Below are 13,591 nucleotides of genomic sequence, written 5' to 3'. Positions count from 1 at the left end.
AGGCTTTACCGCTACTTCGCAGTTGTATTCAGCCTAGGAAAGACCGGTAATTGGACGTGATCGGATTGTAGCTGGCTGAAACACCCAGCCCAGGCTTCCGAGTTATGTGACTTATGTCATCCCGTATTGCAGAGACCCTGCTACGTGCCGCATGCGACGGGGCATCTTTCCGGGCTCAGGGGCAGGTTCTGCGCTTTGCCCCCGTCCGGAATGTGGCACCCGCCCCTCCCCGTGCCACGGGGGGGTCCCGGTGCGGGGACGGCGACCTCCGAGCGCGCAAGCCCCGCGGAAAAGCCCGCTCGGGAGCGCCCCCCCCGCCCCGCTCCGCTCCCGCTCCCGCGGGCGGGCAGGTGGGCGGGGCGGCGCTAGGGCCCGGGGCGGCGCGGCGGCGGCGCGGGGCCGGGCGGGGGCGGCCCCTCCCGGGCGCAGCGCGAAGGCGGGCGCGGGCGGGCGCGGGGCATGGTCCCGGTCCCGCTCCCGCTCCCAGTCCCGGCGGCGCGGCGCAGCGCGGAGCGGGCGCGGAGCGGAGCGGAGCGGTGGCATGCGGCGCGGAGACATGCGGCTCTGCCTGCCCGCTGCCCCGCCGACATGGACCGCCGCCGCCTGCCGCCGCCGCTGCTGCTGCTCTGCGCTGCCCTCGGCGCCGCCGGGCGTCTGAGCGCCCGCCCCGGCAACGAAGGTGAGCCGCGGCCCGGCCGGGTCCCGCCGGGGACGGGTGGGTGGGGGACCCGCTTCGCCTTCTCCCTTCCCCCGCCCTTTCCTATTTATTTTTCCTTTTTTTTCCCTTTTATTTTCTCCCCTGCGTTAAGGTGGTCCCGGGCGGCAGCGAGCGGCTCCTCGCCCCGGGACCGTGGGGCTCCCTCTCGCCTTGCGCTCTGGCAGCGCGGCCCCGCTGACAGCCGCGCAGGGGCGGCCGCCGCCCGGGGCGGCGCGGCGCGGCGCGGTGCGGTGCGGTGCGGGGGGCAGCCGCCCCACCCGCCCCCCAGGAAAGTTGGCGAGGGCAGGGCAGCCTGTGCCGGCCCCCGGCCCTCCGCCGGCGGGGCCGTGCGGGGGGCAGAGCCGCGGCGCCCGGGGGCGAGGCGGGCGGGGAAAGGGCAGGGGAGGCTGCGGGCCGGGGGAGCCGGGCCGGCCCGGCCGCCGGCAGGTGCCCCGCGTCCCCGCAGCTGGCCGGCCGGGGCCAGCCGCCGCCTCATTTCTAGCCTCAGATAGCCGGCTGGGAGCTGGGGCGGTAGGCACCGGCTTCGTTTGTTAAGTAATAAAAATAAGCTGTAAAGGCGAATGGGCATCCCCCGTCTCCCGCAGCCCAGCGATAACTGAGCGGTGAGCCCTTTTGTGTGTGCAGGGGTGGTGTTTCATTAGCCATCCCCTCTTTCAAAACTTTTAATTAATACAAAAAAGAAGCTTGCTCCCCTATAAAACCTCCTTTTGCTTCCGTAGTGGTTTCATATCGGTTTTTTTAGTGAGTGAAGATGGTGCGTGTGTGCATGTGAACGTGTGTAAATTTTCGGACACAAAGCATGAGTCGTTTGTTCTCCTTTGCTATGGTACTTCTTAAGATGACATTTGATGAAAGCACATGTTAGATTTCAGAGAAAAATAATGACTGCTAGACACTGAAAGAGTAATTGAAATACTTTTTAAAAAAAGATAAGATTGCTCTTTCCCTATGAAAAAAAAAAATGTAGCTTTTGCTCACTTGCACAGTGGACGCATGACCAGGGTATCCAGTGTAATCATCTTTATGGATAAAATCCAGAGGCCAAAGGTTGGGAAGAACTTCTAGGATCAAACAACCATGTAAAACTTACACCTGCTTCAGCTGTAGCATTTGCATAGAGAAGCAGATATCAAAGCTATTAGAGAAGTCATTTCTCCTGTACAAATAATGCTGATCTACTTATTGATATTCTGGGTGCTTGTGAGGTAAGGCAGTGAGATAATGACTTTAAATTATTTCTGGAAGGAAAAAAATATAATATAAAACAAATAAGGAAAGATTCAAACTTTACAAATCCTGGGTAATCTTAAATCAGTTGGTTTTATTCCTAGGAAGGAAGCTGTGGTACCATCATACCAGAAGAGCAATATATCGTCTGTTTGTATGCTTTATGTAAATTTGTTTTGCATGCACAGTGCTTTATAGGTTATTTAAAAGAATGCGCTTTCAATAGTTGGTCACTTTTAAGCCTCCAGATACATGCTGTTTCGTAAATATTGTCATCTTTCACAAATGATTTTCAGAAATGAAAACCAGAGTGTTAGTAGGTCTTGTCTTATTATTAAAAGCTTTTTGGGAACGTATGTAGTTCTGTCAGTCAGCGGAGCAGCTCTGCCTCTATGGCAGTGGTAGACAGGCACAGTCTGTAAACTGAGACTAATTATGCAAAAAAGATATTAGAGCATTCCAGTTTGCAAAAACCCACTTTTTGTTTCTTTGTTTAAAGTCACTGGCACTGAGAATTGAGAAAGGAGGAAAAAATTGGTATCACACAGAATGAGCATTAAGCATACTTGTCCGAGTCAGCTTTCAGCAGATACTGCTTCTATTCTCTGTTTTCAGCTTCAAGAACTTGTATGATTTGGGCAATATTTTCAAAATGGCTAGTGAAAACAACGATATAAGTGCAGTTACCAGACAGTGACGCACTTTTTCATGCTTACTTTTTTCAAGTATGTATTTTGCTATTCCTTTCGAAAAAAGGAACACTGAGTGTTTCTTTTAAAAATGAGATCAACTTTAAAGGACTTCCCCCTCCCACACACACACTTAGAAAAGCTCAGTAATTCTTTTATTTATTTACAGCACGTTTAGGCTGATCATGTGAGTTTAGAAATCTGAATTATTATAATTTACTGACACACTAAATTGTTCAGTGATCAAGCATTAGCATGCAGCTTTAAATCATGTCAGAAGATTGTTTTCTTCTTTTAAATAATCTTTTTCTCACCATTTCATTTCCTTACTTACTGTTGTTACCATAAATTTCTCCCCAAAACCAGAGATAGATGTTTCTCCGTTTCTGTGGGGTATTTAGAAAAGTTTTCTCTTTCCATTACTGAGAAGGAAAAAGTTATACTTTGAACAGACATTGTTAATATAAGCATGTAAATAAAAATGTATACATTTTTTCCTATGCTTTATATTAAAGCTACTGTTGAAATTCTTCTCATGGATTGTTTTAACAAAGGATGGAACTAATTTTTGCTGTGCGTTTATAGCTTTGTCAAACTTCTAGGGGACATGAATGTTGCAGTAGACATGTTGCAAGAGTATGTTCAGAGCTCCCAGTGATCTTTCCTAAATTTATTTGACTTGAAAGAATTATTCTATTTTTTAAGTACAACTTGAGTTAACGTGTAAAATTAATACTGAAGCTGACAACTGTTTGAGTTAGTACTAATACTGCAATGGAAGCGGATGGGATGAAGGGAGAAAAGGATGAAAGAGGGGCTGAAAGCGAGTTGTTGGCTTACTTTACTTTGTGGTGTTAAATGCAGTCTTTTGTTTTTTCTTGGAGTGCTTGAATTTTTGTTAATTTGCTTCATCCCAGAGAAGTTTTATTTAGAGCTTTTTTTTTTTTTTTAATGAAACAGAAAATTTTCCACTGGGTTTATTTTTAAACTATCTGCCGTGCCCATCGCAAAGCTGCATGCGTTTTACCTACGTAATCACGGAGGCTCAAGAAGGTTCTCTAAAGTTCAGATTTATCTATGGGCAGCGGTAATGTGTGTGCCATTTTCTCCGAGGCAGGAAAATGTCAGGAATATTTAACATCTAACTTTTCCAGTTTGAAGTTGCAAGCCAAACCCGTAGGTGCATAGAAACCACATGTTCTGCTCTTCCATTCTGTTGGGTATTTTCCGCTTAGGGAGGATTGTGGGTTTTTTCTTAGAAGGATGCAATTTCTTTCTGAATAATTCCTACGGTATCAAGAAATCGAATGAGCTATATCGTTCTGTAATTTAATAATTTTTCCTCAATCTCTTCTGTAACTATATTGCCTGCCTGAGGGTACCAGCAACCTTAATTTCACTGTTTTATAACCCACAACAGTTAACACTTGACCTAGGTCATTAACAGGATTATCAGCAAATTTGTTTAAGCTTTTACTGACAACCTGAATTGCTTCAATAATATTTTGACTGTGCAGACAGGAAACTTCTTGTAACCTCTCAATCTAGCATAAAATTAATTTCTTGCGAACACAGCCACCAAAAGATCAATACGGTAAATCTGCTTACAGTACTTGGTTTCAAATAGTGTCTGTTTTGGTTTACAGCAAGAAGGTTCCAATCAGCCTCTGTTTTCAGTCTGTATTGGATTTGGAGATGTGGTTTCATCTTTTATTCATTGATTACCATCTCAGAACTTTGTATAACTGCGCAATTAAATGCACCATTTTATCTGGGCTGGTCTCTGTTAACACTTAAAGTTGCTAAAGATGACTTACTGTGCCTTTGTAGTAATGACAGCTCTTGGCATGGTTTTGAAAAATGCGGTGTTTGCATGTGGAGCGAAATCCCTGCCCAACTTTCGCATGTAATTTTGGGAAAGGCTGGCGATACTGGGAACTTTTCAGTGGAATCTAAAGGGCTTGCATGGGGAAATGCTTTTTGGAAATCTTGCCTCGCTGTATGTCGGGTATCATTAGGTCCGGATAAGTCTTCATGTGTCGTGACACAATTCCTGCTGGTGCCTCTAGCTTGCTCTTGAGTGTTTATCTGTAAAAGAATTTAAAAGTATGCTTAGAAATCTTAATGTGATACCTTTTAAAATTTTATTTCAGAAAGCTCAAAGTCATGGGAGTCTAGAGGGCTGTTTTTCATACAGCTATATCTTATTCAAAGCTTCTGTACTTAATCCTAAGCTGTGCAATTAGACAAATAATGAACATGCTTTAAAATTCACACCATGATGTTTTTAAAATCCTGTGCAACAGGAAAAGTTGGGTAAATTCCTCATTTTCTGTCAACATTTTTGATAGCAGGCTGTAACACACGGAATAATTTATTTTCTTTTCTGTTTGTTTGTCACTGAAGTTTGTCTTGACTTACTGCTGATTTCAATACGGTGTATTAAGAAGAAAAATCACTACATTGTCTGTAGCAAACTTAAAGCAGATGTTTGAAGTATAAAGATGTCCAAATTTGACACAGCAATTAATTCTTATTGCAGTTAATTTGGATACAATGTATTTGCTGCCCAACGAAGTAGTCAGGGCATAGAAACGGTTAGAACTCTTCTGTACTCTCAGCCTCAGGAAATGAGGCTTCAGAGGCACTACCAGAAGGGAGAGCATTAAACAGATAGTAGGCACGCTAAGTTTAACAGTTGTTTACATGAAATCGTTGCAAATCAGGAGTGCGTTCTGATTGAACTTAAATTTTTCATTCCCATCTGGGAAGATATACAAATTAGTTTTAATTTTTTTTATTACCTGCCGGAGTTGAGTAAATTGCTATCAGGATACTTACTTTTGATTCTGTTTGAGAACTTGCAAGTTTTCCTCTAGGAGCGAATGTAATGGCTTTCGTTCTTGTAATCCCCACTTGATGAAAGTTTAGAAATACGGATGCAGGTGTTCGTTTTCTTGTTTTCAGAGCTCTGGATTTTGTCACCAGTGAGGGTCACTACAGAGCTGTTACCGAATACAACAGCGCTGTTTGTAGATTTTTATACAGAGCCTGAGTTTAGTTCCATAGGGTACCTGTAATTAATGTAGGTACTGCCGCTTTGTAGCTGCTGTTTGATTTTTCTTTTAAAAAATATAAACAACTGGAGATGTAATCATGTCCTTACTTCTGTTAAAGTTCAAAGCTCTACTCGGTGGAGCTGGTATTGAAACACGGAAAGGTCATTTTGGTACCCTAAGGTGCAAAATTGACTGGACTTGTCCAGAGCTGTTGGATAAAACTTGAGAGGTGGGGCAGAGGGATCTCAGTAACCTGTCACCTTTCTGAAAGATAATTCCAGCATCTGAACAGTTGCTTTTCTGGAGTGAGATGTAGGGATTTTTAATTTTTTAACATTTCTTTTCTTATGAAAACAAATTGTTCGATTTGTTGAAGCATTGTTGAAAGTTGCTGAAAATATATTTATGAGGAAGAAGAGACTTACAATAAGAAATGATACAGTGAAATGGGAGAATTTTTGTTTACAAACACGACTACTGTTAAATGATACGTTTTGCTAAAAATCCACTGCAGTCGCGTAGCCCTTCTTATTTCCATAAACACTTCCAAGCAGTAGCTTTTATATTTTTATATTTAAACTGTTTTAAACAAGAACCAAAACTTAAAAGAAAATACTTTAATTCAGAAGATTAGATATGAACTCCCGGTGGTGTGATTTTGGAAACAGAACGTGGTAGCAATTTGCTGGGTTAGGGTTGTATTCCCCACCGGTAGCCTTGTGCTTCTTAGTTCCTTAGGCGCTTGATAAATCCTAGCACAAGTACTTATTTTGCAGTGTAAGTACTCATTTTGCAGTGTGAAACTGATGGAAGATTAAAATTCCATCCCTTGGACTGAAAATTCCCTTTAAATTTCTGCAGTGAATGAATGAAAGAAATAAAGATAGAGAAATAAAGATAATCCTGTCTGAAAGAAGTCTTGGGACGGTGACAATAGAGTTCCAGTCTGTGAGAGTGACGGGTAGACTGAATGAAACACCAGCATGTACAGCCTTAAATTTGCAGAGATGTTATTAAACCAGACACACTGTAAGCAGAAACTTTAGTGTCACGCTCCTTTTTTTTTTTTTCATTAAACTACTGTGTCCTGCTGTTTCAGGCAAAATATGGAGGAAAATCCCATTAATCTGCTGGAAAAATATTGATGAAAGAAGAATAGCAGACCAAACGAACAGTGGTTGAAACTTGCTAGCAATTAAGTGAACAATAGGATGAATGTTAAGGTTCAGTCAGGGCAGTTTAGTGTAATAAGGTGTGGGAATGGTGCTTTCTTTTTTTTTTCCCCAGCTGGTTTCTCATACCATTTTTATATCTGTATTTGGATGGAAAGGTTTGCATTGCCTTGGTCTCTTCTTTTAAAAATAATAATTAAAAAAAACTGCTAAAGCATAGCTGCCTCGCATAAGAGGACAATTATTAAAACCAGAACTTTTACATTGGTGCCTAGGAAAGGAAGGTTTTGTAGAAAATCTAGGGTGAAGCGTTACCGTTTAAATAAATAATAATTAAAGCACCGAAACGTGTTTTGGTCCATGGTAGTCTTCCCACAAATTTTGTGCAGTAACAAATAGCAACGAGTGACATTGGATTTCTTCATTTAGTTGTTAAGAAGCTAGAAGGCAGCTAGAGGGTTTTCATGCTGTTTGCTGTTTTTGAGAGGCAAGGCTTTTAGAGAGATCTCTTTTGGGGAGGGAGAGAGAAGGATTAAAAAAAGAGCATAGGTAGGCAGAGATGAAGTGAAAGTTGGACCTGAATCTTAGAAAAATCAGACCAAAATCCAAACTTTCTCCAATTAATGGCAGTGTTAGGAACCCAGAATTCAGTGCTGACGATGACCTGAACACTGAGCAAAGCACAAATCAAGAAATTCCTTGCCTCCCTGAAAGTCTAAGCTTTGTTTACATTAGTAAGCTTCATGACTTATGATTTACCAGTGGTGAATTGCAACAGAGACTGCAGCTTAGGCAGGGTAGAGGCACTTTTACCATTTATATTTAATCTTTCTGTAATGGTGCTTTCTTTAAAAAAAAAAAAAGCAAAGCAAGTTGTGTCTGTTCAGCCTTAATGTTCATGACCAGCTGTGGAGAACACCCACTTAAGGTATTTATATCAAAACAGGTTCTGAGATGGTAAGGGCCTTATCCTGCAAAAACTTTTCTCCCACGGAGGATTTACCTCAGATAGCAAATGTCCTAGCAATGGTTGAGAGTTCTGTTTTCCTGGAGAAGGCGATTACAGCTATGGAAAATGTACTGTGCTCACCCAAACCATCTAGAGGTAACCCAACTGTAGGGAAACCTCATCGGCCTCTTTTGTTCCTAGCCTGCCCACCTGTACTGCCCTGCAGTCTTTCTCTCATGCCTGTCCTTTTTCTTCTGTCTCTTGCTTCCCATAAATCAATCAGCATTCAGCTGTAAAGAGTAGAAGGCAAATATAATTTTTTTTCCTGTGTGGGAAGACCACAGGTCCATTCCTTCTTACTAAATGTTGTTTACTAGAAGGGGGATGCCTTGATCCTGTAGAAGCCCAGAAAAAAAAGACACGGGAAAAGAATCATATGTTTAATGGCTTTGTTTTTTCCATAGTTAGTTGGTTGTCTTGATCCCGAAAGCTGGGTTAGAGCCGGACAGAGGATGTTCAAGAAATCGAAGCAGAAGTTGTCCATGCTAACCAAGGAAAGCAGTTTTGGAGAAGAGGTGTGAGGAACATGCTTAGTTTGTGGAACATAATAGGAACTGGGGCCGTTTGTGGGAAGGTAATGGAAGTAGAGGAATAAGCAGAAGACAGGGGTCTGAAAACCTGGCTTGTGGGTAGATGGGAATAGAACAGTCATTTAGGCATTTACCTTTGTTATAAATATTTGTATTTCTCACATATGGAAATAGTGAAAAAAGATGTTAGCGGGGTTTTGGTTGCAAAGGCAGCAAATGAAGTCGGGGCAATTCCATTTTTCATACGGATAGCTCAGCACACATGTTCTGCATTAATTACCTCCATAAATTCTGTTAACCTGGCAAACAATGAAAATATCATGTTGGTGACATCACTGTATTGGAAAATAAAACTGGTTTTAGCATCTTGGTTTTCTCAACATGACACTTGAGGAGATTTCTTATGCTATTGGCATTTTACTCCCCCAATTTGCACCAAGATGTTTAGTAATTTGCTCTGTGGGTTTATTTTATCTGTGGAGTAGCTGTGTAAGGACCCAGGCATTTCATAGCCCATGGAAGCTGGAATCCTCGATTCATGGAATTAGAGAAGAAAAGCTTGACAAAACTCTGTCAGGGCACACCTGAGTAGGTGGCTTTCCAAATGCAGGATTCTCAGAAATTTTTTACAAGTCTTAACTTCTGTGTTTCAAACTTAAAAAACCACCACCACCACCACCAACAACAACAAAAAAACTAAAAAAAACCCCCAAAAACAAAAAACAAACCCCACAATCAAACCCAACACAACTATATTCACCTGCAAGGGTTTCTATTTTTCTGCGAGGAATTTCTTAAAAGCATTTTTTGTCTTAGCTGTGGCATGCTGCCAGCTGATTCACTTGGTGGGGGTATCACCACCTTTTTAACAAATAAATGGTCATTTGCTGGACTTATGCTCTGGTCCCTGTCTCAAAAATTTCTGTCATCAAAGGACTGTTGGTTACTTGCTGTAATTTTCAGTGATTTCAGGACCTTGAATATGTTTGAACTGCAGTAAAATTTGTGGGAACTTAGGAACTTTTAGTCACGGGTGCTGCATGTGCCCAGGTGTTTTTTCCGTGTCTTTTTGGCGCCTATAGATTTCTAGAAACTGAGCATGTCGTACTTGGTCTTGAATTCTCAATTTACCTTAAGTGAACATGGGCACTATGTAGCAACATTTTTTTTCCTCCTTTAAGTTGCTAGAAGCCTTCCCAAGGGGGACCTTTGTGATACTCTGGTAAGCCCCAAATCTGTCAGATCTTAGGACAGCTTAATTCTGCAAAACTAGTGAATACTGAATATTATTCTTTTTTCCCAAGGGAGAAGGAATGCAGAAGTAAAAAGACTTAGTTGTGCAGTGTGCTTAAGCCCTTTTAAGAAGTGGTTTAGAGCTTATTAAAATTATTTGAGTAATGTTTGCTGTTGAATTTTGGCTAGACATAGGCATATGATGCCATTTTATGTGCCTCAGGATTTAGGCACCCAACGGGACTGGGAAATACGACACATCCTGCGAGAAACCCGCTTCTATTCTGGGCTTGTGAAAGCCATAGAGTGGCTAGGTTTAGAGAACTGAATCTCATCCTTAGTATCTGGTATAATTTTTCTTTTTTCCTGAGAAAGGTGAACTTGGGTTTTGCAATTTAAACTCCCTTTTAACACAGTTGCCCCCATTTTGCATTGCATGTTTAACACAGTGCTTCACTGATGTCAGATTTAATGCTATAGTAGTAGAGTAGAATGAGATTTGCAGGATTTGGATTTGAATGTGAGTTCAGCTGAACGGTAATTCAGGTATCTAAGGGTTTATGCCTGTTGTAGGCGGTACTGGAAAAGGACCAATTGGGACTGTTTTAAAAAAAAAAAGAATGCAAAGAAGTGAAAGCGACACAGTAATTTGGAACCCATTAGGTTAATCCATTTTTAATTTTTATATCCTTGTCTTAATGAAAAGAACTGGCACATATCAACTTACAGGAAATAGCCTAATAAAACCAAAACCTTATTAGGCCCCTTTGATAAACATTGCATTCCAGCCCACCAGTCATATGTTTTTGCATACTTGGAAATTGAGCTTTACGCCACTTTAACAATATGAAGAGAACTCTCATGTTTCAAACTAATAAAAAAGAAATAAAATCTGTTTTGTCTGTGTTCATCCATGAGAATGGATGGGCGGTTGTCAACATAACGCAGACAGGTACTCCGAGAAAAAGCAGTGTACAGATTTGTCACCTCACTCCTACAAAAAGAGCTGCTAGTTCATATGTCATCATCGGTGTAGAAACAGCTTGTCTTTATTTTCTCTTTACAGTAGCCAGAATAACTTCTGGGAAGTGCTAAGGTAGGAGGTTTGAGTGTGTCTGCACACCTGCATAGACTTGATATAGATTGATGAGAGGGTAAGGTGAAAGCATTATGTATGCTGCATAGCCTTAGCTATTGCTTGGAGTCCCTCCGCTATAGGAGGGGGGCAACGGCTTTTGGCGTTACGTGGACGCTCCTGAGATTTCTAGCAACAAAATGTTTACTCGTTTTGCTTTCTGCTTTAAAATCAGTTCCAGTTTTGTCTGCTAAGGAACAGTATAGCTCTTCAGTTTTGCTCGCTGAAACCTCTCATGTGAAGCTTTTGGTTTTGGACCCGGTTCTCATTGTCCTGTCTGTTCAGGAGACTTAGGACAGTGTTGTCCCTTTTCCACAGACAGGCTCTATACTTAGCGAAAGGAGATAGACTGCTGGAGAGCTTCTACTTGGCGTCGGGTGCAGGTGATGAAAGCCAGGCTGGCTGGGCTGAGGCGCACGGAGAGCCGTGGCTGCCGGTTAGCGTGGTCTGAGCCCCCGCGAAGGGGGCACGGGAGTGCTGCTGGTCCCTAGCAGCATCGAAAGCCATGCTGTGCGCAGCAAGCAGGGAGAGGGCTGCTATGCAGTCGTGGAGCCTCCCTGATCCGCTCTGGTTTTGCAGTTTACAATCCGTGCTTTTATTTATAGGCATTCCTGCATTGCTCATCGTTGTCCTCTGTTCCCTCTTTCGTGGCAGCCTTTTGAGAGAAACTTGCAGTAAGGTTCCTGCTTTGGCTGCTTCAGTATTCAGCTGTAGGAAAAACTGAGGTATCTAAATGTGGCCTCAGACGTTCTTGGGGAGTGTGTTTGATGGGAAGAGTAAAATCTGGGAGGAAAATGAAACTCTTCCTCTTCAAAAGCTGTGGGCAACTGCCATAAAAATAGAATTTGCCAAATAATCCAAACTGATGTAGGAACTTTGTATGTTCTACAGAAGCAATAATCTATAGGGTAACTTGACACGTATTGCTAGTCTTTTGTCTTCTCATCTGAGATTTGGAACACAATCTCTTAATTTTGGAAACAGTTATTTACTGAACATTTAAAGGAAAGTAATGGAGGCTTGAACTATCCAGTCCTCTTTTGTGAAGATTCCTGTGTTCAGTATTGCAGCAACTGTTTTTTAATTCATTTTGGTTTTCCCTTGTTTGTTCATCTCTTGCCCCCACCCTGGTGGAGTTCTTCAGTCAGCAATTTAACCACAGATTGAACATGACAGTTGCCAAATTTGGAATGTTCTGCACAAAATCAGATTTGTATTGTACAATATAACAGCACAGGCAAGAAGGGTTGAAAGTGCAGACCTCACAGCATTGTGCCTCTCGAAGGACTGTAGTCTGGCTTTGAGCTGTAGCAGAAATCTCACTGAGAAATCTCACATTTGGAAAAGAGTTGTGCAGTAAGTGGGCCAAACTTCGTAGGCACTTGGGTTGGGTATGCGTTACAAAGTATGTTCTGTTTGCTGTTTTTAGGAGACTTTACTCCGTGTAGCTTAGTGTTACTTTGCTCTTAGGGTGCCCCAGGCTGGAGGGAGACACAGCTGTAAAAGCAGAGTTAGTAGATGGGGACCTAGCATATCTCTCTTATGCTAAGGTCATTTTCTTCTGAGCAATAATTACATCTTCATTACAACATCTGAGGGGAAATGTAGGACCATACAATTACAGCAGACTTGACTTTTTTATTAATGGACAAGCAGCAAATCAGGCCTCCAGTCTGCTGCTTAGAACCAGGCTTCACTCTTGAACACCCTTCCATGAAGAGAGTATTGCATTGGTTAGCATTGCTTCATGGAGTGCTTTCTTATCTACTGATTTTACTTATTTATTTATTTGTTGTCCTTTCCAAAAGATTTCATGGTCTACCTTAGCAAATTGGAGCATGACTTGAGCAACATCAGCATGACAGCTGATTCTAGTTGGTGATTATGGTGAATGCACCAAGGTGCAACTTTGGCCTTGCCTGGGCCCAGCCTCTCTGTAGATGTTGTTTCTAGCCTCAGAATAAACCAAAGACACAAAGCTGATCTGCTGCAGCTCCTCTTATTTCACTTTCACCACTGCTGAGGGAACGGAAAGTTGAGAAGACTCGGATCTGTACCCATAGGTGGATGAAAATCCAGGTGCAAGTCCCTTTAGCCAGGAAGAGGCCACCATTCTAAAAATGTCCGTCAGGGTTTGCGCTGACTCCGCTCTGTCCCACCCCAAAACCAAATTTTGGCTGACTTCCTGCCGCAAAGTATTTTCTTTGCTGCTCAGGATTATATGACACGTTTCAATTATGGGCATTCACCATTTTTTTTTTTTTTTTTTGGTTGCATAGCAAATCTAATTTTCCCATTTGTTAGCATTTTTTTAATAACTAACTAGCATCTTTCTAAACTGACAGTTTGATGCCAAACAGGAACACACAAAAAAGTGGTGGTTTCTTGTTCTTTGAGGTTTTTTTAACTTTTAATTGGAAATATTAATTAGTTGAAGAGGAAATATTTTATATATTTTTACCTCATTGACTATTACTCTGGTTTTTTGATGTAAAGAATATGATTTGGAAATGCTTTCCAGTGGTGAAGTTGTTTGTAGGTTCTTCTTTAGATATTGCAAGTTGCCTCCTAGCAGACTTTCTTCCTCATTTCTTAGGCAGTGAGGGGGGTCTCGGGGTGGTTCTACCTCCTGGCGCAGCATTTGTTTGGTGGGTTTCTTTGTGGGTTTGTTGTTTTTTTTTTTTTTTTTTTTTTATTGGGGGAGGTATTTATACTGTGTTCAGTTCATTGTAGCCGTTGTTACTCCACATGTTTCTGGAAATGCTGCTGCTTTCAGAGTGTATTCAGGTATCTTGTTAGTTTTACAGTTCTTTTTCTTT

General features: G+C 42.2%; 1 protein-coding gene across 1 annotated transcript in view; it reads left to right on the top strand.

Moving 5' to 3' along the window:
• Positions 1 to 588: 588 nt before the first annotated feature.
• The window catches only part of EPHA3 (EPH receptor A3), a gene marked incomplete at both ends in the record, with an annotated part of 227,790 nt that continues 214,787 nt past the window's right edge, over positions 589 to 13,591 (top strand). Inside the window, one exon of the mRNA XM_082305127.1 lies at positions 589 to 679. Coding sequence (XP_082161253.1) covers positions 589 to 679 — 91 coding nt within the window. The remainder of the gene's footprint in view (positions 680 to 13,591) is intronic.

Source organism: Platalea leucorodia (assembly GCF_965183815.1).
Source record: "Platalea leucorodia genome assembly, chromosome: 2".
Classification (NCBI taxonomy): Eukaryota; Metazoa; Chordata; class Aves; order Pelecaniformes; family Threskiornithidae; genus Platalea; species Platalea leucorodia.
This window is presented reverse-complemented; position numbering and strand designations above follow the sequence as displayed.